Genomic DNA, 23,486 nt, shown 5'->3' with positions numbered 1-23,486 from the left:
GACCTGTAGCTACTCAGTATGTCAGTGACTCTCTTGAGGACTTGGGAATCTCAAAAGATTTGATGAGAAAAATAATTGAATTGAAGGACTTTTACAGGTAAGCTTAAGACTGATACTGCAGCATCATAACACAACAACAGCTCTCGAGAGCATGAAAAATGACATGACATTCCTTGTTACCTGCTCCATTGTCAAAAAGGTCCAGTGCAACAGGATCGGCAGCCTCTGGCTCAATTGTAGCAGTAACAGTGGCATTAAGAATGGGATAAATCCCTTTTCTCACATTTGCATAAATCATCACAGGCTGGGGAAAACGGGTGCTATCTCTTTCCACAAAGGCTTCCACAGTAGCAGGGGGCATGGCTGAGCTGGAGGCACGAGAGGTCACTGTCACTTTCAAGGCTTGAAGAGAATGGTGGGTATTGTTCAGTGTGTAGGTCCAGAGCCCAGGCTGCAAAACAAAGCCTTTTTGTTTTGTCAAATGTGAAGAAAAAAAATCAACCCTTAATTTTAAAGCATAAGTCTGAGCTCCTAGGGGCTTTAATCCTTGTTTTGTTGATGCTGCATTTTCTGAAGTAACTACAGAAGAATGTCAGGGAAAGTAATATTGGTTTAACAATTCATTATTTACATGGCTTTCACAGCACAACCCACTTTTATTGTTAGGTAACTTCTTAGGGAATTATACCATGAACTTATTTGTGGGGAGGACATATTTTAATTCACATTTTTGGAAGATAATGATAAGTGTCCAGCTTCAAAGTATTTTGCAAATATTAACTTGAGCCCCTTCACCTAAAAGACATTTCAATGTTTTTATTCCTTTTCTACAGTTGAGAAAATTATAGCAAATTAAGTGGACAATTATGATTTATGTGAATAACTGGATTAAAAAGAAGTAGTATCCTTCCTTCCCTTCATGTCCCTCAACCCCCACCCTGAATATCCAGAAATCGCAAACCACTTAACCCACATACACTATTAGAGACCAAGAAAAGGAACACTGTTTTTTAATAAGTCAGGATTCTACAATGCCTGTGTTGAGTAATTTGTAGAAATATTGCTAAATGCCATTCTCTTTTGCCTGTCTAGGCTGCCTGGGGGAAACCTGCAAAAGAATGTCAGAAAGAAAAAAAGCTTAAACTATAAATAACAGAAATTTTCTTTGGATAAGATTATATATAAATATCCCTTTCTTCCCCATTCTTGCTGTTGCTTCTTTTTTTTTTTGAGAGAGAGAGCATACACAAGCTGGGGGAGGGGCAGAAGGGGACAGAGAGAGAATCTCAAGTAGGCTCCATGCCCAGCACAGAGCCCAACTCGGGGCTCAGTCTCACAACTGCGAGATCATGACCTGAACCTAAACCAAGAGTTGGTGGCTTAACTGAGTGAGCCACCGAGGCACTCCACTGTTGCTTCTTATTAAACCCTAGAAGTAACAGGAGGAACACAGTACAGCTCGAGGGGAAAGAGAAAGCAGCAAGGGGTTAAGTTGTGACTCAACGTGGAAAATTAAGATGCCACCACACCCTAGTCAGCCTTCTTCATTGGGATTCATGAGCTTGGCCATTTTCCTGTGAAGTCATAATTCAAGTATCAAGATCATCTATTTATTCTCTTTTTTTTTGGAATCATAACATTAGTAACAAACAGTACAAATCGCCATATCAAAACCTTCTCTTTGGGTGTAATGTGTGTTTTGCTGTAGGACACCTCGTGCAGACTAACAGGTCAGGCAAAGGCAGCAAAAAGTAGGTAAAATGTTCTTGGTTCTTGTGCAAAGAACATGATGTGAAAAGAACGTGATGAATTGAGAGAAAAGTAAGGAGGAGCAGAGCAGAGAATGTTTGGGAAGAGGGTTAAGAAATAAGCTTGGGCAAAAGTTAGAACATAAACTGCCTGATATGTAACATAACCACATAGATTTTATCCTGAGACCACCAATTAGTTTTGAATAGGAGATAGGCTTGATCAGATTCATGCTTCAGAAGAATCACTGGGGTAGAGGTGAAACAGAGGCAGGGAAATCCTAGGAGAGGCTGCAACAGGGATCTGGGAGTGGGGAGGGCCGAAGGTGCTGGGGAAGGACTGCACTCAGGCAGTGCATGGGTGGACCTCATCAATTCACCACCCTGCTGAGAACCACTAGCAATTTCCTTTCCCTTTAGGATTCAAGCTCTTCTTGCCTTTACGGGCATACAGAGCCCTTGCTGACATGGTTCCTCTTTGTGTCTAACCTCATCACTTCCTCTCTTTCCTTCCCCTAAATCTCCACCTTATATACAGCTGTGTAGTTCATCCATGTTGACCTACTTGTAGTTCTATGAAGAACTATATTCTGTTTTTTTCTGAGCGTTTCTATGTGCTATTTCCTCTGCCCAGAATGTCATTGACACCTCTGGTCTCTTTATCCTCCATATTTCCATTTTGATGTTTTTACTTCCAGGAAGCAGTCACCTTCCCTGGAAGCCTGTGCATCATTCCTGTATGCTCTGAGTCACCTGTTCTTATTCCTACCATGGTATTTTATTGTAAAGCACCCAGAACAAGACCCAGCACATAGAAGATACTCAAAACCATATGTATTGCATATATTCATATTATAAATTCTAGGTAGAGTTTTTTTTTTTTTTACTAAGCATATAGATAACTATGTGTGAATTTTGTAAAGAAGGAAGTAAGCAAAAATAAATTATTTGTACTGCATACATACTAATTTCCACTGTTGAAGAGAGAAGACTTTGGTATCCATTATTTAAAGTTTTGAACATAACTTAGTTGTTTCTCTTACATTTTTAACATTCACAAAATGCCTTCGTATGAATTTAAAGTAAAATTTTGATCAGAATAGGATTTCTTTATACAGTGCATTTAATTATGTGATTCGATTGAAAGTTATGTACTTGACTTGTAAATGTTGTCATTATGAACAAGCTCACAACACCTACCTTAGCAGTTCCTGGAACACAGAGGCGAGCAGTCTGCAAAGCTGGATTGGTGGTAAAATTATTTGCATAGTATTTTCTTCCATTAGGATCAAATAATGCAATCTCAGGGGGACCACTGGTCTGCCATGTGACTAGAAAGGTAGTGTCATTGCCCACACTGTTATCCAGGGTCACAGTGTTTTTCAGTTGATGGTGAGGTTTAACATTTTCACCTGCACTTTCAAGCTATTCAAGAAAATACACATATATGTGAAAGTTTCTAGTGTAGGCATAAACATTCCATCTTTTTCTTTACTTCTGGACAAACAAAAATAAATGGGCAAAAATAAAAATAATTTAGTTCTGACATGTACTATATTTAGATAAATAACTTTTCATACAAATACCTCACCAAAGCAAAATATTGTATATTATAGGAGTACAGAAGATATAAAATAGTCTATTATGGTTAATACAAGTGTCATTCATTATTTTTTACAGAGAGATTTTAGCTGTTCTCATACTAATTCTCATCCAAATCAATAGTAGCCTCGAATCAGCAATTATAATAACAAGCTTTTAAAAAAATTTTGTTTGTGAATGTGCTTAAGCGGTTTAATTTATATGTTATCTCTCGAGATACTTTTATGGGCATGGAGCCTAGTGCGAGACTTGAACTTACGACCCTGAGATCAAGACCTGAGCTGAGATCAAGAGTCAACTCTTAAATGACTGAGCCACCCAGGCACCCCTACTTTTATGTATTTTAATAAGAAATAGAACATTGAGTTTCAGGGGGTTTGGGTACATTAAAATAATTATTTAGCCATTCACAATAAGCCACGTGCACGTGTGTGTGTGTGTGTGTGCATACAATACATACAGAGTGCAAACAGATGACGGCACTGTGCTAAATGCTTTACATATATTATCTCACTTAATCCTTATGAAAACCCTCTGAAGTGAGTACTGTTGTTATCCACATTCACAGTTGAGAAGACTGCGGCTTAGAGAAATCATTTGTCTAGTTGTCACATGGCAAGGAGCTGAAACTGGGATAGAGCCCACGCAGGCTGACATCAGAGCCCCTACATTTAATCACTATGTAGTCACTACAGACACAACTCAATAAATAACTTCAAAAATTTTATTTATTAAATAAACACACTGTGTAACGCTCTATAATATTGCTCAAACTTGGGAAGCATATAAAATTTTTGGTAGATGACAGCAAAAACACTGTGGATTATTTGTTCAAGTCCATTTTACAAGTGTTTGTGGTCTGCTGACTACTGGGGCACATTCTGTGCTGGGCCTGCACTGTTGAAGGGGATTTAGATGTAGTTTCTGCCCACAGTCTAGCGGGGCTAATGACATACAACTGGGGAGAGGTGGCCAAGTTTGGGAACATGAGGCTAATTTGAGTCATATGAATAATATTTTGTTAAATTTTTAAAAAAACTTTTTTGAACTTTTGTTTTTATTTCACATTATTAAGGAAGAAATCACATGGTAGATAATTTGGAAGAGCCCAGTGTAATCTAATTTATAATATATGTTCTCATTTATGGTTCACCTTTTTTCACTTCTAATGATGGAATTGTGGTATTGCCTTACTGTGTACATATAATACATATATATAATCTTCATGTTAAATATTTCCTAAGAATAATTTAACTGCCTTCATTGTTCATATCAAGTCATTAACTTGGCAGGTTCACTTACCATCTGTAAGGAAACATCAGATAAAATTTTGTCCAAACCCTCAGTTATGTTCAAAATATCTTTAACGTACTTAGAAAAAATTTGGCCTTTTGAAAATGGCTTAATCAATTAGAGGAAGCCTTTGTGAGCAAAGTCAAGTAAATTGCAGTAGTCAACGAGATATTTAAAATTTTTTAGAATTTAATGAAATAGTTGATACTGTTAATATGAGGGAGGAGCTTCAAAGAAGTTTTTAAAGAAGCCAAAAAAGGATTATGACTGATGAAAAGTTATAGAACTAAAATAAAGACACGGTTTCTTACTTCTTGGCCTTACTTCCACCCCACCTCCACTCCCAGTTTGAGTTACTAGGAAGAAGCACACTCTGCTTCCAGACCTTAAAAGGCTGAGGTAGCAATTACAGGAAATTATTCCTAGGGTGGAGAAGAACAGACATCAGGTAAAAATGAAGTGAAGTGAAAGTGAAGACCAAGAAGCTCATTAAAAGGGGCGCCTGGGTGGCTCAGTCGTTAAGCGTCTGCCTTTGGCTCGGGTCATGATCCCAGGGTCCTGGGATTGAGCCCCGCATCAGGCTCCAGCCCCGCATCAGGCTCCAGCCCCGCATCAGGCTCCAGCCCCGCATCAGGCTCCAGGCCCGCATCGGGCTCCCTGCTCGGAGGGAAGCCTGCTTCTCCCTCTCCCACTTCCCCTGCTTGTGTTCCCTCTCTCGCTGTCTCTCTGTCAAATAAATAAATAAAATCTTAAAAAAAAAAAAAAAGAGAAGCTCATTAAAAGCCTTCTGTGCAAGAATTATTCCATATTCAAATAAGGTTAATGAGGCAGTTAGCACAATTCATCTCTTTTTCTTGCTTCCTTCTCCCTGCCCCGCAGCCCCATCTGTAAGTGTAATACCAATGAAATCCTGACCTGAATACGTTGTTGAAAAATGTCTCCGGTTCCAGAGGAAATTCTACTGAAAGCATCAATCATGCTGTTGGAGTTTGATTTATCTGGAACAAAGAACTTTAAACCTCCTGAAATACATGATTGGGATGTTAACGATTAAAATGTATAAAATAAAACAAAAAAATAACAAGTTAGGTCTTTTCCAACAACCTTTCTTATGAAAGAGGGCTAGTGTTGGGGAAGGAGTTGTGCTTGACTTGCTTTGTGTGGCATCCTACCAGCCACATGGTAAGCTCAGAGGTGAGTGGTTTTGTCTGTTTTGTTCACAGCTGTAATGTCAAGGTCTAAACGTCTATCTGGTACAGGATAAAAACTCAGTAAATATTTATTAAATAGTCTTGTAATTAAGGTAATTTGTAGAGAGCCTAGGGTAATTGCCATCTATCATTGGTATATATTTACATTTACATTTATATTCTGATAACATTGTTTTCAAAGATAATTCAATAAAATCTAACTTTCAGTTTTTAAGTCAGCAATACTCATTTTTATTGACTAAGGAATAGAAGGTAAAATTATTCCATGCCTCATTTGGAACAAAGAAAATATGTATCTTACAATATGGTATGTGTCCTTATGGAAATTAGTGCATTTAATCTTTTTTAAAAAATTTTTTATTGTTATGTTAATCACCATACATTACATCATTAGTTTTAGATGTAGTGTTCCATGATTCATTGTTTGTGCATAACACCCAGTGCTCCATGCAGAACGTGCCCTCTTTAATACGCATCACCAGGCTAACCCATCCTCCCACTCCCCTCCCCTAGAACCCTCAGTTGGTTTTTCAGAGTCCATTGTCTCTCATGGTTCGTCTCCCCCTCCGATTTCCCCCCCTTCATTCTTCCCCTCCTGCTATCTTCTTCTTTTTTTTTTTTTCTTGACATATATTGCATTATTTGTTTCAGAGGTACAGATCTGAGATTCAACAGTCTTAGTGCATTTAATCTTAAACATATTTTTAGCTCTGTGATTATACGTGTTCAGACTGGTTTAACAAAGAAATGATAAAATTATATTTTCAATGGATGTATATAATTGGCACCTTCTAAGGAAAAAGTTTAAAAGTCAGCAAAATTTGGGGCATTTGGGTGGCTCAGTTGGTTGAGTATCCAACTCTTGATTTTGGCTCAGGTCATGATCTCAGGGTTTTGAGATCGAGGCCAGCGTTGAGCTTTACTGGGCGTGGAGCCTGCTTGGGATTCTCTGTCTTCCTCTCCCTCTGCCCCTCCCCCACCCCTCTGTCCCCCCCCCTAAAAAAAAAAAAATCCACAAAATTTTGGCAGATTTTAACAATGATTTTTATGTTGTTTTCCTTAAGATAACTGTTTCTATTTTTTTTCATTTAAGCCACACATTCTATCAACATAATCTGAGCTTCATGGTTGTGCTTTGAATATTCAAGTTAAAGGAAATGCTCTAAAATACAAGGTTTTTGAAATATATTTACCTGTATGACGTGATAAGTCCTCCAGATTTTTGACCACAGATGAACCCAGGGCCATGGAATGAATGGTTGAACCACTGCTGAGCACAGTGAGTAAGCAGTTGCCAACATGCTCATCATTTCCACTAGTCACTAATATCATCACAGAGCCATAGGCTTTTCCGTTCAGTTTTTCAACCACCTGAACATAGAGTATCAGTCATTTGGAAGGAAATATAATTCAAATTGTCTCATTGAACAGAAGAATTCACTCATTCCAGATTCCCCACCCATGAGGCGTATGCGTCTTTGAGGTCCTCTGTGGCTCGCTGCTCTCTGTGCCCATCCCATTCTGTCCTCAACTCACTTCATCACAGGACTTGTCACCCTACGTGCCATTGCTGGTTTGCTTGTAGAGAGGGACTCTTCCTGTTTGAATCATCACAACATGACCCTGGTTTAGAATAGGGTCCATGATAGAGGTATGGGAGCACATTCTTATGTGTTATCACTGCCTCCCATCCAGTGGAATGACCAATAAGAGGACTTAGAGCAGTGGTTCTCAACCTTGACTACACAATAGAATTAGATAGGTCTAGAATGACTATATACAGCAGCCAGACATGCTGATTTTGACTGGAAAACCCAAGGGTAAAAATGGCTATAGTTGGGACAGTCCCAGAATGGATAGAGACAGTGTTAGAAATTGTCCAGATGATGCTGAAGTCCCCCAGCCTTGGCCATTGTATTTATTATTTACTCATTCCTTCAACAAGCGTTTATTGAGCAACTGTTATGTGACAGGTACTTTGCTAGGCATATGGTGTTTAATGGTAAATAAGATATGGTTCCTGATCTCAAAAATAATCCATCACTACTGTCTTATAGTTGAGGCTGTTATGACCACACTGTAACAGATAACAATCAGAATCTGTTATCAGAGCAGATAACCCCAAAACAGATAACTACAAAATGAAGGGAAGGAAAGTGATGGTGATTTGAGGCTTGTGGTGCTCTACTGTACCTCGAATCCCTTCTTAAGCCCTGAGCAAATGCTGGTTTCTGCTTCCGCTGACACAGTCATAGGCAGATGTGAAACCAACAGCTTTCGGTCATCATCACTGTTAATTTGGTGTAGTTGGGCTCTGATCTCCCCTTTGCTGTTGAAACTGATGATGCCCACAAAGGTATGAATTTCAACAATCTGCATCAAGTAAAATTCTGCTGCTTGTTGCAGTCGAAGGAGTCTGTCAGCCTATGTCCCAAAAAGGAAAAATAAAGAAAAGTAGTAACATTTGGTTGGTAGACAAAAGTATGACTAAGCAACTCAATCGGCAAATATTTCTGCAAATCATTTAGCAATGTCAGATTGTAATTTTTTGAGCTGTAAAGAGTGATGCAATGCTGGACTCTTGTTTGATTAATTGCAAAAAATAAATGCTTTTCAAGGAGGGGGGAGTGGTTTAGAACCCTGCCCCCAGCAAGCTGTTCATATTTACCACTCTCTAAGAACACATATTCCCACTATTTTGCCCCAACTCAGAATTCAAGATCTATGAAACCAGTTAAAACTAGATTTGTAAGTGCTTCTTTTAAAATCCAGTCTAGATAAGAGGAAACGCTGCAAAGAGACCTGATAGTAGAGAGAAGTAGAAGTTAGGGGTATGTATGCTGGCACTATCCTCTGTTACCATGGTCATCTTAGGTTGGAAACTTCATCTGTAAAGTGCAGATAATAATATTTTTCTTAATTATTCAAATAGAATTGCTGTGAGGATCAACTGAGATACATATGTGACAGTACTCTTATACTTTGAAGTGTTAACCAGTTCTAACATAATATTACTGACCAGGTTTGGGCAGGTGATGTTACTGATGTTTTGAAGGCTATGGGAGCAGCAAGCTGAGCTTCAGTGACCACCTGCTCAGGGATGACTGTAGTCTCTGTCTCCAACCTAGACATCTCCCTTAATATCTGGACCTACATTCCACATTGCTTAGGAAACATCACCAATTTAATGTCCCATGGGTATCTCAGACTTGACGCACTTTGAATTCATTGCCTCTCTTCCCAAATACTGTTTCTCTTACAATATTGGGAAGTAAGCTGGTAGAGTAGATGAAGCAAGGACTTTGAATCTGGCCTTCAGCTTTTGCTAATTATGTGACCATAGAGAAATTACTCATCTTTTTAGCTTCAGTTTTCTCATCTGCAAAACGGATAGTCAGCACCCAGTAAATAGCAGCTATCGCTAACCATGTCATCAAGTCATCATTCTTTTTTAAGATTAGTTAATTAATTTTAAAAAAAATTTTTAAATTCTTAATCATGATCTCCACTCCCAACTAGTTAAGCCAAAAGCCTGGAGCTGTCTTTCATTACCCCTCTGTTATCAGCCCCCATATCCTTGAACAGGTCCTATCAGCTCAGTGTCTTAAATTTCTCAAATTCATACCATACCATCTCTCCATCTTATCTGCCATTTCCTTAGACACACCCAATGTTATTTATAGCCACATCAATGGATGTATTTCTCCCCCCAAATTTTTTCTAATTTTTCTTGTCAGCCCCTGCACAAATTCATCCCTTCCCTGGCATTCCTCCCTTCTTCTCCTTCACCTATTCCAACCTAGCAAGTACCTCCTCATCCTTCAAGATTCAACTCCCAAGTTCATCCTCTCAATGAAGTCTTTCTCAGTCACTTTCTTCTATGGCACTAGATGCTGTCTCATCAGTGTTCCCACAGCAACTCACACCTCTGTGGAGCCTTGCCACATTGTATTATATTTATTCACATGTGCATGTTGTGTGTCCATCATTAGATTGTGAGCATTTTTTAAAGATTTATTTATTTGAGACAGAAAGAGTGTTGTGGGGAGAGGAGCAGAGGGAAAGAATCTCAAGCAGACTCCCTGATGAGCATGGAGCCTGTTGCGGGGCTCCATCTGATGACCCTGAGATCATGACCTGAGCCGAAATCAAGAGTCAGACGCTTAACTGACTGAGCCACCCAGGTGCCCCAGATTGTGAGCATTTTGAAGCAGAGACTATGTTCTGTCATCTCTGCATCCCCCCAAGCCAGCATAGTGCAGGCACCTAATGAATGAATGGCCATGACGGTTCAAGGACAATACTGGCAGGAAAAGGGACGGAAGTTTGTTTTGCTGTGAGTGTTACTTTAAGCTTATTTCTCTTCTACTTCCTTTAGGTCTTCTCTCAAGTAAAACTATCACTTTCACTCTATCTATTCTTCCTCAATAGAGGCAGCTAGCTAATATAAATTATCCTGAGAACATATTTAGAAGATCATGCCCTAGTCAGCTGCAGGTAGGTAAGATTACAAAATTATCCAGAAGCTGAATGTATTAGTGGTGCTCCTAGTATTTCAGAGACAAGCCAAAAAGGGCAAATTTTCCAGGACTACTGGTCCAGAGAATACAAGAGGACAAACTCTTCCTTAGGACAAGTACTATAATAAAATAATAACTACCACTTTATGAACCCTAAGCTTCATATTCATTTTCTCATTTATTGCCTCTCAACAACTTTATGAAGTAGATGGTGGTATGCTGGTAAATGTATTTTAAAAACTGGATTTCTGGCAAAAGAGAGAAGAGAGAGAGAGACCCTGATTTGTTGCAAAATTGACAATTTCTGTGGGGTAAATACTCCCACCATGGCTGATTTCAAGCTGTCACTTGTGACGTCACTGAAGGCAGAGCTGGGGAAGAGATGTGTAGTAGAAGACCATGCAGACACAACAGACCAGAAATAATCTTAAGAGCATAGATCAGAGATCAGCAGACATTTCCAGAAAAGGGCCAGAAATTTAAGTATTTTAGGCTTGGTGGGCCATACGTTCTCTGTTGCAACTTCTCAGCTCTGCTGTTTTAGCACTAAAGTGGCCATAGATAAGATGTAAATACATGAGTGTTGCTGTGTTCCAATACAACTTTATTGATAGACACTGAAATTTAAATTTCATATAATTTTCACATCATGAAATACTATTTTCTTGATTTTTTTCTAAGCCATTTAAAGAATAAATCCATTTTTAGCTTGTGGGCTATGCAAAAACAGGTGGTGGGCCAAATTTGGCCCATGAACTGTTGTTTACTGATTCTGGTCATAGATAATAGTAAAAAAATAGTAGGAAAATAATTAGGAAGTAATGAGTTTTAAGCATTTATTATGTTTGTTTTAATATATTTTATTTAATTCTAAGTCTACATAGTTTAATTTTTAATAATGGCCATATTTAACTACTGGCTTGCAAATTTCCTAAAAATTTAACAATTGACTCCAATGAGCTAGTATAAGCTGGTTCTGTCACAACACTAAAAGTAGGTATTATAATCCCTATTTTATAGTTGAGGAAACAGTTCAGGAAGGTTATTTTACTCTTGATTAAAGACAGTAAGTGAAGAAGCCAGGATTTAAAGCACATCTGCCTGGAGACACTAAGCCTTTGACCACTATCTGAGAGTTCTGAGGCTTCCAGGAGTGGGTTTCTGGAAGGCTGTGAACTTCCTGGATGACTGAGGTATGGTTTTCTATTCATGGTGACGTGGAAAATACACACACAATGGATATGCACACTCTTTGCAAACTTGCCGTTTCTTACCTCAGCAAGGGATGTGTACCAGTGAGCGAAATATGGCCAGACTAGAGATTTTCTTACACATCAGACTTTTGGAAAAGGCTCTTGGTTGGAAAAAAAGTTGCAATTAGTAGCAAAAAGTCAGGGTTAGGGATTATCTGTGGGTTTCATTTATCTGCCTTATCTCAATTTCTGGCCTACATTCTAAATTTGTTCCTCTTGTCCCCAAGAAAAGACGAAATGCATGATGATTCCAAACCTTTGACCTGTCCACCTCTGCCCTTAACCTCTGAAAATGAAAAGAATTAAAAACTAATAGAAAGAAAAGATAAATGGTTTACAGCCATTTTGTTTCAAAATATTACCTCTGCCATCTTACTGGACACATCCAGGACTAAACACACCACTTTGTCGCCAGCCTGAATAAGGGAGAACATGGGAGGAGGTGGAAACTCAGTCTCATTCATGGGACAGCTATGATTAAAGTCAGCAGAGTCTGCGATTACATCCCATGCACTTCTGAGGCTGCACATTTGGTTCTGTAGGTTTGGAGCTTCTTGGTTGTGGGTACGTGCATTACAGAATTCAACCACCTAGAAAAAGAACAAAGCCTATCAGAATAAAGGCACTCCTCCCATATTAGACATACTTCTTCTCAAGCAACTGAAGGTAAAAGGGCATGGTAAGCTGAAACATGAGATATCAGAAGTGCTGTATCAGTCCTTATTACTTCAAGAATGACACTGAGTTTACAAATACACCTTCACACCCTTTGCTTGCAACACTGGCACCCTTGTGGTACTTGCGATCAGTCTAAATTACAGTCTGTTTGCACTTGGATAACAGAGCAGACTGTGTATCTTAGTCTTAAGAAAACAAAACAATCTCCCACCTTTTTTAGTATGAAGTATGTTAAATAAACACTCTACAAGATGTGATCTCAGTCAGCCTATTCCTTGGAATTATATTTAATGACCCACCTTTACCTTTATTTATTGATCAGTCAACATAAATTGATCTAGTTCAAATATTGATCTCTGTAAGAATAGGATAAGGAAAAAAAAACCCTTAAACCTACTTCCTGATCTTTTTCCCCATTTGGAAATAGAGATATAATTCATTTAATAATACTAAACATATGTCACCCTTTTTTAAGGTATGGTTTGCATTGTGAAGTAATAAGTTACCACCTATTCCCAGTGGCTATATTCCGGTAGAGTAGATACTTCCTGCTAACAGAGCCATGGGAGCTTAGAGCTAGAAGAAACCTTTCCAGTCCCATCTCTAATTTCATAGAAGGGGAAGCTAAAGCTCCAGAAGGTTGATAATTGCTCAAGGACATGGTTTTCTCAGTAGCATGGGAAGACGAGAATAGAACCCATTTTTGTTGTTGTTTTTTGTTTGTTTTTAACTCTTTTCTCTCTTTCGTGACTATGGTTAGAGGACGGTGAAATTTTTTTGACTGGATATTAATGATTAGGTCTTTCAAAGATTCACACACAATGTGGATGAAATACATGGAATTAAGTTGGCTTCCAATATTAAAGCTATAAATTAAAAACATAATGGATCAGACAAGAAATGTGAAAAATCCCTTTAAAGTTACAGAATGACTTGTAGCCTTGACTAAACCAGACTGAAGAAAAAAAGTTACTTAAAGAAAAGAATGCGTCAATCTAAGGGACATTGGTCAGCCGTGGAAACAGAAAACTTCACAGAGGCACATGCCCATGTGCTCTCAGCACCGTGGAGGGGAGATGACACACAGACATGAGTTTCGGGTCTTTGTGAAAATGGATGGATAGATCAGGTCATGAAGGCTGATGCCAGTAAGCTTCTGTATCACCAGTCTCCCTCCTTTCTGATTCCATTCCCTCCAAGCAGGCTTCTGGTGAGAAGCACACACAATTTTCCTTCAGAGAAAAAACGAACTGGCTAAAGGATGCAAGTATTGGATCCCCATGACAGAGTACTATTTTTAAATAATAATGTAAAAAATGTTGTTCTAGATCCATACACTAGTCTCTTGCCAATGCAGAATACTGACAAGGTTAAGTTTCCGAACCTGCAACGCTAAGGGTTAGTTGATTTCTCTTGGTAACACCTGGTTTTTCTTTTTCAATTTATACTATGCAAAACAAGGGAAAGAGAATTAGGAAACACAATTAAAGTAAGAGTGGTTTGCTACTTTTTTTGTGTGGAGATGCTGGGGAATGGTTTGCTACTTCAAATGAGAGAAATATAATCATGTGTTATATCACTCTTAGTAACTCAAAAACACTTCTCCTCAATACCTCCAGATGAGCAGTTTATTTTGAAGTTTCCAGAGCTTCCTTGTTAAATCACCTTCCCTAGAAAGCAAATAATCACTTTTCTAAAGGAATTTTTTTTTTTTTTTTGGTGATCATCTTTGGGGCCTCAGTGTTTTTTGTTTTATCTGTGAAATAAAAACTAGATGAACTCTAAGGTCCCTAAGCTCTAAAACATAGTGAATCTTAATTATCTTTTTGTTTAAATACTTCAAACATATCAGTCCATCTTGGGAAGAGATGGCATGTTGTAGGAGTTTGTCATTCCAAGGCCATACTTACAGAAGATAAACTTTGCATGAACATTATTGATGCAGTTGCATTTTGGGTGCTATTGTATATAAACATACATCCTTCTTTGAAAAGTTTACTAATAATACAGTTTTCTTGAGGGCAAGGGCCTTTTTCACATACAAAAATGCCTGTGATGTCAGATGAACACCTAAAAACAGAAAGAGAAATTGGGTCTATTTCAGAAATACTTAGGTTTCTTCTTCATTGGCTCATATAATTATTTATTCTAAGGCTTATAGCTTGCTAGATACACATAAAACATCTTAAAAACTACTCTGTTAAGAAAGTTAATTAATTTAGAAATGCACTATACTTTATTTTAAAGCATTTGATCTGGATGAGGAATTCTCTCTTGCCAAGGGTTTTACCAACTAAACAGGGTCAAAGGAAAAGATACCAGGAAATCAACATGAACTTTTGGAGTCCCAAGGAGGAGCATTAGTGATAGTATCCTGAGTCACAGCTTCTTTGAGCTCATTGCCATTGGACATCAGAGCAGAAGAGAATGGAGATGTAATGATGATATTTAAACAGATTCTTTCCTAAATAAATAATCTCAAATACTACCAATGGGAGTGAAGAATAATACGACCTTTAGAAGAGAAATATCTTTAAAAAAAAAAAAAGAGAACTATCTTCCAATTGATGATCAATTGATAATTGGTCAATATCTACCAAAATTACAGCTGAGGGTACATTTTTGGCTCAGTAATTCCTGGAAACTATTCAATAGATATATAGATCTGCCTGCATACATGAGAAATGACATATGTGTAGCATTATGACCTACAGTTGTTTGGCAATAACAAAAAATTGGTATCAACCCACTTGTCCAACAATAGGAAACTGGTTGAAAACGAGTGAGATGGTACATCCACACAGTGGGACACTAAGTAATTATTTTTAAGAAAAAAAGGATGAAGAAAAATATATATACACATTTATTTGGATTTGCCTGAAGAAATACTAAAAAAATAAACAAGAAACTAATAAAAATGGTTACCTAGAGGGAATGAGAGGGAACAGGGTAAAGACAGTGGTGGGAACAAGATATCTTAGAGTATAGCTTTTTATGTTGTTTTCATATTTAAACCACATAAATATTTACCAACTTTTAAAAAATGAAATAAGATTCAAAAGTTTAAAAATGCTGTGAATTGTGTAAGACTGTTGAATCACAGACCTGTACCTCTGAAACAAATAATACATTATATGTTTTAAAAAAAAGAAGATAGTAGGAAGGGAAAAATGAAGGGGGGGGGAATCGGAGGGGGAGATGAACCATGAGAGACGATGGACCCTGAGAAATAAACTGAGGGTCCTAGAGGGGAGGGGGTGGGGGGATGGGTTAGCCTGGTGATGGGTATTAAAGAGGGCACATTCTGCATGGAGCACTGGGTGTTATACGCAACCAATGAATCATGGAACACTACATCAAAAACTAACGATGTAATGTATGGTGATTAACATAACATAATAAAGAAAAAGTTTAAAAATGAAAGGATCTCTTCCTTGTCAATTAGGTTTTAACTGCCATTATCAACTTCGTTTTACGTAAAAAAAAATAAATAAACAATGAATTTTAAACATGAGAAAAAGTACCAACCTTGTTACTTTAATTTGGTTTTGCCCATTTATGTAGAAAGGTTTCTCATCATTGTATTCGTCGAACACACCCCAACGGAGATGGGCCCATTCATGGACAAATACTCTACCTGTGGAAAAGAGAGCTTTGGTTTTGTGTTCCTGAAATCTCAGCAGTGGGCTTTGCTAAAAGGTGAAGATATAGCATCACTTGACTATATATACTCACTACAAAGGGTTGAAGTATAATTCTCTCCCACTTTTCTCTTCCTCACCTTCCATTCCCATCTCCTGCTTTACCCTCTACCATCACAAAAGAGGCACTCTGAAAATATATTTAGTCCTGTAAATGCAGACCAGTGATTTACTTAGTGCATACCTATTTGAAACTAGTGATGAGCCCCGCATTCTCTCATTTCCCCAGTGAAGCTGCCTAACACATTTCTATTTAGCTTCTTACAGGCCTACCATTTCAGGATTGGGGGAAGGGAAAGCAGCTTATCTAAGTACAGTGAACTGAATGCTTATATCCACCCCCCCCAAACCAAATTCATATGCCTCATGTGATGGTATTAGGAAGTGATTAGGCCTTTGAGAAGTGATTAGGTCACAAGGGTGGAGCCCTCATGAATGGGATTAGTGTCCTTATAAGGAGACCCCAGAAAGCTCCCTCCTCTTCCCACCATGTAAGGACACAGAGAGGAGATGGTTGTCTATGTACCAGGAAGTGCGTACTAGACACCAAATATGCCAGTGCCTCAATCTTGGACTTCCCAGCCTCCAGAACTGTGACAAATAAGTTTCTGTGGTGTATAAGGCACTCAGTCTGTGGTATTCTTTTATAGCAGCCCAAACAGACTAAGACATAAAAACAAGCAAATAAAGATTTCCTCTTCTTTAGTCTGTATTATCCAAGCATACCTACTTTTTTCTTATAAGTAAGCCTCCTCTCTAGAGCAATGATTGAAACCCTGAGGCCAGAGAAGGATAAAGGAGTAAAAAAGATCATAAACCTCCTCTCCAGCTTGGATGGTCCATTCTCTTTTATTTTATCTCTGATTCTCTGTTTATATTTGTTTCCAACTCTTGGCTCATGGAAAACAAATCCTTTATATCTTTATCTCTTCTCTAAATTTTGCATTTCCTTCAGTGTTCTAATCAAAACTACTCCCCAGTAGAAGCTTTCGGGATTAACTCTCCTCTCAAAGTGCGTTTTTCCTTTTTTTCTGAATTCTTTTAAGTTCTGGGAACCAGGAAGTGTTTGCAGAGCAGACTGAGGCTGCAGCATGTTGTGCAAGTTTTGTACCGTGGGACAAAGGAAGGGAGGGGAACTAAGTGGAAGGTATTAAGGAAAAGTTTGTGCCTACTCAGGGAATTTAGAAGTGCTGGTGAAGTCATCATCTATTTGTGCAGAGATTATCAGCACCTGTTAGTTACTGGGGAAAAGATGTTTTTTTTTAAAGTGTTTTATAAAGTGTGTTTTATACAGTGTGTTGCCCCAGTTCCCACCAGCCATACTGAAGATAACAGCATCTATTTAGATTTAAATGGGAGTAAAGTGAAAGCATCATTTGAAAGGCACTACTGTTAAAATCAGAAACAAAAAATTAAGCATGGGATAGTTAGCCCTGGACCTGTTGATCTGTTCTCTGGACAGTTTCTCCCTCAGATCTCATCCACTAAATGCCAGTCTCCAAACCTGTTACCCTGACTTCTCTCCAAAACTCCAGCCATCCACATCCACCCCAGGCTGAGCCTTTCGGCCAGGACAATCTGCTGCTCCCCTCAATCAACTTGCCTAGATCCAAACTTGTGGATTTCCCCCTGAAACTGTCCCTTCTACTTCCGACATAAACCGGGTTTATGTTCCTTAATGCTGCCACACACCCCATCACCCTGGCCTTTCACTCTGTAGCAGGCAGACCTCTAAGTTCTCTTTTTTCCCCTCGGGAATATCTCCCATCACTTAGAATTGTTAGGATTAAATAAGATAACGTTTGAAAAACAGCACAGCACCTGGCACATAGAAAATTCATTATTCTTAATACTCTTTCCTGTCCTCACCTCACTGCCCCTATTCTTATTCAAGTCTTATTGTCTCCTGCCTGGACTTCTAGTTATTCTCCTGATATTCACTTTCCCTCTCACTGATTTGAGGGAGCCAGATTATCATTATTATACAGCCAGATTCATCTTCTGAAACGCTTTTATGTTGGTTTCAGTTCTGTGCTCATAAGCCTTCAGTTGGCGACTCGCTAACTTGGGCAGCCGAGTCTCCCCTGCAGCTACCCCCCCATGCATTTCAGCCTTTTCTTCCACTACTTCACTCCTCACAGTCTCTCTGCACCATCAGTGTGCCTACTGCTCTCATCTGTCAAATATGCTCTGGATCCTTCTGCGGCCGCTGTTTATTCATACTCTTTGCCCTGTTCTCTCTCATCTTTCCATTTACCAACATGATATTAACCTTGGACAGCCTTTCCTTTGTGAGGCCCTGGCTGAGCACCCTTAGTGCAAAATGTTCTCTCGCTGAATTCTTGTAGCACTCACCGTCTGGGCCACCAAACTGGTGTCCAACTGTTTTTTGGCTCAGTTTTTCTCTTACCTTTCATGGGCACGTAACCTATCTCTCCCCATGCATATGGTAAGTCCTGAGCAGGTTTCAGGTTCTTTGAGTTGCTTTTCAGCAGCAAGCACAGAATATTGTAAATAGTACTGCCTGATGTCTGTTTCTGGATTGGTCACACTTACCTCGTGGTCCATAGCCAGCTGTTAAGTCATCATTTACGAGAAAGTTAGATGTGAAATGAATGTATTTTCCCTCTTTTCCACACCCTCTGTATTGTAGTGTGTATGGGTCATCTCCATGGACCCCATACCAGTCAGTCACTATGACATTTGCCTAAATGAGAAGGAATGCTTTATAATACTCTGTATCCCAACTGTGATGTTGGTGACATAAACATATACATTTGTTAAAACACTTTGAACAGTACTCTTTACAATCTGTGCATTTTACTGTATGAGTTGTATTTCAATTTAATAACAGATTTTTTTAAAGTTATGTCTTGTAAATGGAGTTTAAAATGCATGCACACCTAAATATCAATAAAATTATTTGTCACTTTCAAAAACATCTGTATTTTAAAAGCTTAGCAACTTTCCATGGAGTTTGATTATTTCCATGTGACCTTCCCATTTTCCAGATTAAAATTTTCTCAAAAGCCCACACTGTAAAATTCTGACATTATAAAACCCTATAAAATATAATAAAAATATTTGAGTAAATGTTAAGGGCAGTGAATGTCATTCAGACTGTTCTGTAAAGTGAACAGCTTTTTGTAGGTTACTTCATCAGTATAGGACAATAAGATGTGTTTGTTTTAAGCCTTTTCCTTTCATTCCTGTTATCAATTAGATCAGCAAAACAATCATTAGAATGAAGTTATATTTCATCTTGTACCCTGACCATTTCAATTATTATTGCTAAAACACAGTAGTTTAAGTCCAAAACCAAAGAAAATATCTATTCAAATAACCATATAGGGAATACAATTTTATATACAACATTGTTTCTTTTATTTTTAGGAAGAAACATAACATGTTGTCTCAAGACTTGCCATTAGAAGTATGTTGTTAACTTTTTTTTTAAACAAAGCTTATTTTAGAACTATAGATCTAATATGATCCTATAAATATACATCAATGATCACTATATGTCCCATATGTGTACTGTTTTATGTGTGTGTGCGTGCACACCCCCAAGTAGAGGAAGGTAATATTTTCAATTTTATTTTCCAGTATTTCTACAGTGTTTAATTTGTTTTTGCAATGAGCATGAATTATTTTTATAATAATTAACATTAATTTTTAGAAAGATAAGAATTTAAGCCAGGGGTTTTGCAAAGCAGCACCTACAAAAGGGCTACAGATGTCATGCCCTTGGATAGTTTTCACATGGACAAAACCTCATTCCTGTGTCTGGAAATTTGTCCTGAAGCTAAAAGGAAGGAGTGCTCTGCTGGGGATGGAATACTCAGTGGCTGTTTGAGGTTCCATTCTATTATAGACCCTAGTAATACAGCTCTTACCTACTTTTTCTAACTCTTCGTCCCCTCCCCTGCTTCCTACCTGCATTTGACTGTGGGTTCACAGGGACAGGAACCACCTTGCTTGTCCATGCCTAGCATGGCCCCTGTAGATAATGATCATTCACTGTTTGCTTAATTGACATTTGAGGCTAAAGGAATCGGTATCCAACAGGTATATAAGCAGCACTCAATGATTATTCTTTCCTTTAATCTTTCAGTTCAGTAATATTCTCATTTTTATTTTAATTATTTATTTCTCACCCCTCCATTAGGATCAGGAGTATGACCTGGTTTTGATGCTAGTTGTCTCCAGTACTTCTTTGTTTCATGGAAGGTCAAATTGATTAATACCATCTACATAGATAGCTAGAAACGGCATAGCTCAGTGCAAAGAGCAGGGGTTTGGGAAGCAATTAGACATGGATCGAAATTGTTGCTCTGTAATTTACTAACTGTTTGACTTGGGACAAAATCCTTACTTTATTTGAGCTTCTGTTTCCTAACTTATGGTAATAATTTGTGATAGCAACTAATTTTAAGGTGTGTGAGAACTAAACAATATATGTAGAATGCCTGGTGCTTAGTGGAAGCTTAAAAAAACACTGACTCTATAGGGGTGCCAAGGTGGCTCAGCCCATTAAACATCTGACTCGATTTCCGCTCAGGTCATAATCTCAGGGTCTGAGATTGAATCCCTATGTGGAGACCCCAGTCTGCTCCTGCCCCTTCTGCTAGCTGCCCGGATTCTTGTTCACAGTAACTTCAAACAGTCATTTGACAAATGTATTTAACATTTGTTTATAGCATGCAGACATAATCAGGGATGCTTAACTATGATCTGCAGCTTATAAGAGTTCTTTGAAGGTTAAGTTCTTTTTGGTTGGGAAAGAAAAAGAAGCCACTCCTCCCCTCTCCCCCCCTTCTGCCTTCCTTCTTATCATCATACTCCTCAGAAACAGTGTCCTGGACTTGGGCTCGTACGAAATTCTGCTAATTTACACTCTGGCGGGAGAAGTCAGTCATATTTTATAGCTTATGTTTCTGTCTGGACATGCATGTCTCCTGCCCCTGACAGGATGGGAGAAGAAGGTAGTCATAATTGGAATTGTTCCCTGTACAGCTCATACTTAGTAGGATAAAACCAGCTTTCGGTCCTTAAGCAAACATTTCAGAAAGGACCCTATAAGTTACAAAGAAAAGAGGCCTTCTGAGAGGCTCCTTGGGCAATGGCATTTTGTTTATTTTTTGTTCCATAATTTGTACTCATTTATTATATTTCCATGTATCTTGTGAATAACTATCTTCCCAATATTAGTTGTGTGTTAACATCAATGACTTGTTTTTGCTTAAGTTCTCACTTTTAAAGTTTGAACAGAGTGTATCTTGGTTGTTTTTTCTGGAGTGAAGCTCATTTAAGAAAATCCTGAATTCTTACCTTTTCATATAATTCTTGTTTTACTTTGCTGTAATTATTAGCTTTCCATGTGGCAGGTATTAAAATCTTTATATTTCTGAAAAACACTCTTCTCTTGGTAGCATTGAATAGGTAAAAAGAAGCTTCAGTTATCATTTCCTATAACCAAATAAAAGAAAAGCTTATCTTGGCACTAGTAAATCTTTTATGTTTTGGTTTTCTGATTATACTTGAGTAAGTAACAGTAAAGAGTAGTGAAAATATTTTAAAGAAGCCCATTTCTTTTAGAGATGGCCTTAGACTTTGGGAAAACTTGGGAGCAAAATAAACCTCAAATGGTTTATTTTGGTAATAATATTACCAAATATATAATATTTGGTAGGGATTTTAGGACACCAGCAGTGAGTCTGGGCTTGCCTATGTAATTTTTCCCAGTTTTGTGAAAAACTTTTAAGCTTTTACCAAACAAATCACTTTCATGTCACTCCTGTGGGCATGTTCAAGACCACACCTTATGATGATCCTGATTTCTCTAAAGCAATACCAGCAGGAGGCTCTTAAGTAATGGAGCTATGATCCTCCTTCACCACATTAAGGTGAAAATAGTCAATTACTTTACAGAACATTCAGATGAAAAGAATTTTGCTCTTCAGCACTCCATCCAGACTCTCTTTCTGTCTGAGAATTCTCAGCCTCAGGATGGAATCCAACAGCTTGATTTTAATAAGCACAATCGTGCTTATTCATCAGTCAAACATCTGGTCTTTGTTACCACAATGGGTTATTTTTTTAAGTTGCTACCCCCCAAACAGTCATATTAGGAAAACAAAAAAAGCTAAAAGTAATAGTAACCAACAAGAACAAATCAGGAAGGGCTAGCTCAACGCTCTGAGCCAAGACTGTGCATAATTAAGTGAACATACTGGCTTGGCCATAATTATAATTTTTGGTGCTTAAAAAAAATGCTGATCTCTTTACTATTCAAATACAGACTGAGCAAAATTGTTAGCTTTTTAAAGAAGGCTACAACCCTGCTCTAATGGGATAATGGTATCTATATCACATTTGTCACTTACCTTAATATTTGCGATGAGGTTCTGATCTTCGGATACCTGAGGGTTGATTGCAACGAGTAATCCATCGTACCCATTGTCTTGAAGCTGCACTCCGGCTCCCAGGAATAGGAATTCTGGAATTAGGGCCACCAGGAGGGTCACAAACTTCAGGCTGCCAAGGGGACCCACATTGTCCCTATGGGTCATGTTGTAGAGAAGCCTCCAGTTCACTCACACTGGCCCTACTGGGTACATTGCACCAGGTTGTCAATGGGAGAGCTGATACTTTCTTCCTGAACTTGGAAGGTCTTAGACATTGTGGTGAAGGAGGTGCCTTTTTTTTTTTTTTGCAAAACTTGGGTGGATCTCTCTGAGAGCTGCCTCTACATGTCCTTTTCCTCTAGGCAACACCACACTTGCCTGTTTTGTGGCTGAGCTTCCTTTTGAATCATGGTTGGGCAAGAAATTACTCCTTATTCAGTACATCTTCTCAGAAGGGAGAGGGAAATAAGACAAAAGGAGCTTGAAAGAAGGAGGCCAGGCTGGATGGGCTAAAAATCGGAGAATCTGGATTGTTTAATCCCCTTTCAGCAGAAACACAGAAATCTGTCATGACTCTTCTCTCTCATCCTTGACAACCTCCTCCATCAGGCAGCACAGCAACTTTTCTACTGCACTCAAGTCATTTTTTATTTGCTGTAAGATTCCCTTGTCTGCTTCTTTGGAATATTTGGAAATCCATCCTGCAGCCCTGTCCCTGGGGCCCTTGGGTCAGGTCGTCTGGGCAAGCTCTCAGCTGATGGTGGAGGGGAAGGTATCAGATGTCCCCCAAGAAGGGCCAAGTGACAGGAACTTAGATGCCTGGGCAGACCACAGAGGCCTTTCCCTCTGCCCTTGCTGCCTCTCCTCCCTGGACCAGGAGAAAGAATAAATTTCTCTTTCAGCAACTCTCTCCTGAGGGCAAGGCTGTGCCTCAGTCCACCTTCCATTTTTCAAGGACCAATCACAGGGTCTGGTACATAGTAGACATCACAAATATTTTTTTTAATTTTTTTATTGTTGTTAATCACCATACATTACATCATTAGTTTTAGATGTAGTGTTCCATGATTTAT

The 23,486-nt window shown here is 38.5% G+C and overlaps 2 protein-coding genes across 5 annotated transcripts in view; one reads left to right on the top strand and one right to left on the bottom strand.

Annotated features, from left to right (window-relative positions):
* Nucleotides 1-23,320, bottom strand: part of CLCA2 (chloride channel accessory 2) — a 40,060-nt gene extending 16,740 nt beyond the window's left edge. Inside the window, exons 1-11 of the mRNA XM_081818718.1 lie at nucleotides 22,393-23,320; nucleotides 21,338-21,475; nucleotides 18,563-18,713; nucleotides 15,834-15,942; nucleotides 14,216-14,375; nucleotides 11,990-12,217; nucleotides 8,048-8,278; nucleotides 7,048-7,225; nucleotides 5,559-5,665; nucleotides 2,949-3,173; nucleotides 181-451 (exon numbers count right to left, since the gene is read on the bottom strand). Coding sequence (XP_081674844.1) covers nucleotides 181-451; nucleotides 2,949-3,173; nucleotides 5,559-5,665; nucleotides 7,048-7,225; nucleotides 8,048-8,278; nucleotides 11,990-12,217; nucleotides 14,216-14,375; nucleotides 15,834-15,942; nucleotides 18,563-18,713; nucleotides 21,338-21,475; nucleotides 22,393-22,578 — 1,984 coding nt within the window. The 5' untranslated portion in view covers nucleotides 22,579-23,320. The remainder of the gene's footprint in view (nucleotides 1-180; nucleotides 452-2,948; nucleotides 3,174-5,558; nucleotides 5,666-7,047; nucleotides 7,226-8,047; nucleotides 8,279-11,989; nucleotides 12,218-14,215; nucleotides 14,376-15,833; nucleotides 15,943-18,562; nucleotides 18,714-21,337; nucleotides 21,476-22,392) is intronic.
* Nucleotides 6,857-23,486, top strand: part of ODF2L (outer dense fiber of sperm tails 2 like) — a 72,502-nt gene continuing 55,872 nt past the window's right edge. For 2 of the 4 annotated variants that reach the window (XM_081818725.1, XM_081818720.1), the window contains exon 1: nucleotides 6,860-7,133. In XM_081818725.1, the coding sequence (XP_081674851.1) occupies nucleotides 7,110-7,133 (24 nt within the window). In that variant the 5' untranslated portion in view covers nucleotides 6,860-7,109. Of the gene's footprint in view, nucleotides 7,134-23,486 lie in introns of all 4 variants that reach the window. The other 2 variants (XM_081818721.1, XM_081818726.1) reach the window with 2 other exon arrangements.

This window comes from Leptonychotes weddellii, chromosome 4 (assembly GCF_054177405.1).
Source record: "Leptonychotes weddellii isolate Sample4059 chromosome 4, ASM5417740v2, whole genome shotgun sequence".
Taxonomy (NCBI): Eukaryota; Metazoa; Chordata; class Mammalia; order Carnivora; family Phocidae; genus Leptonychotes; species Leptonychotes weddellii.
The sequence above is the reverse complement of the archived record's forward strand: the minus strand, read 5'-3'. Positions and strand labels throughout refer to the sequence as shown.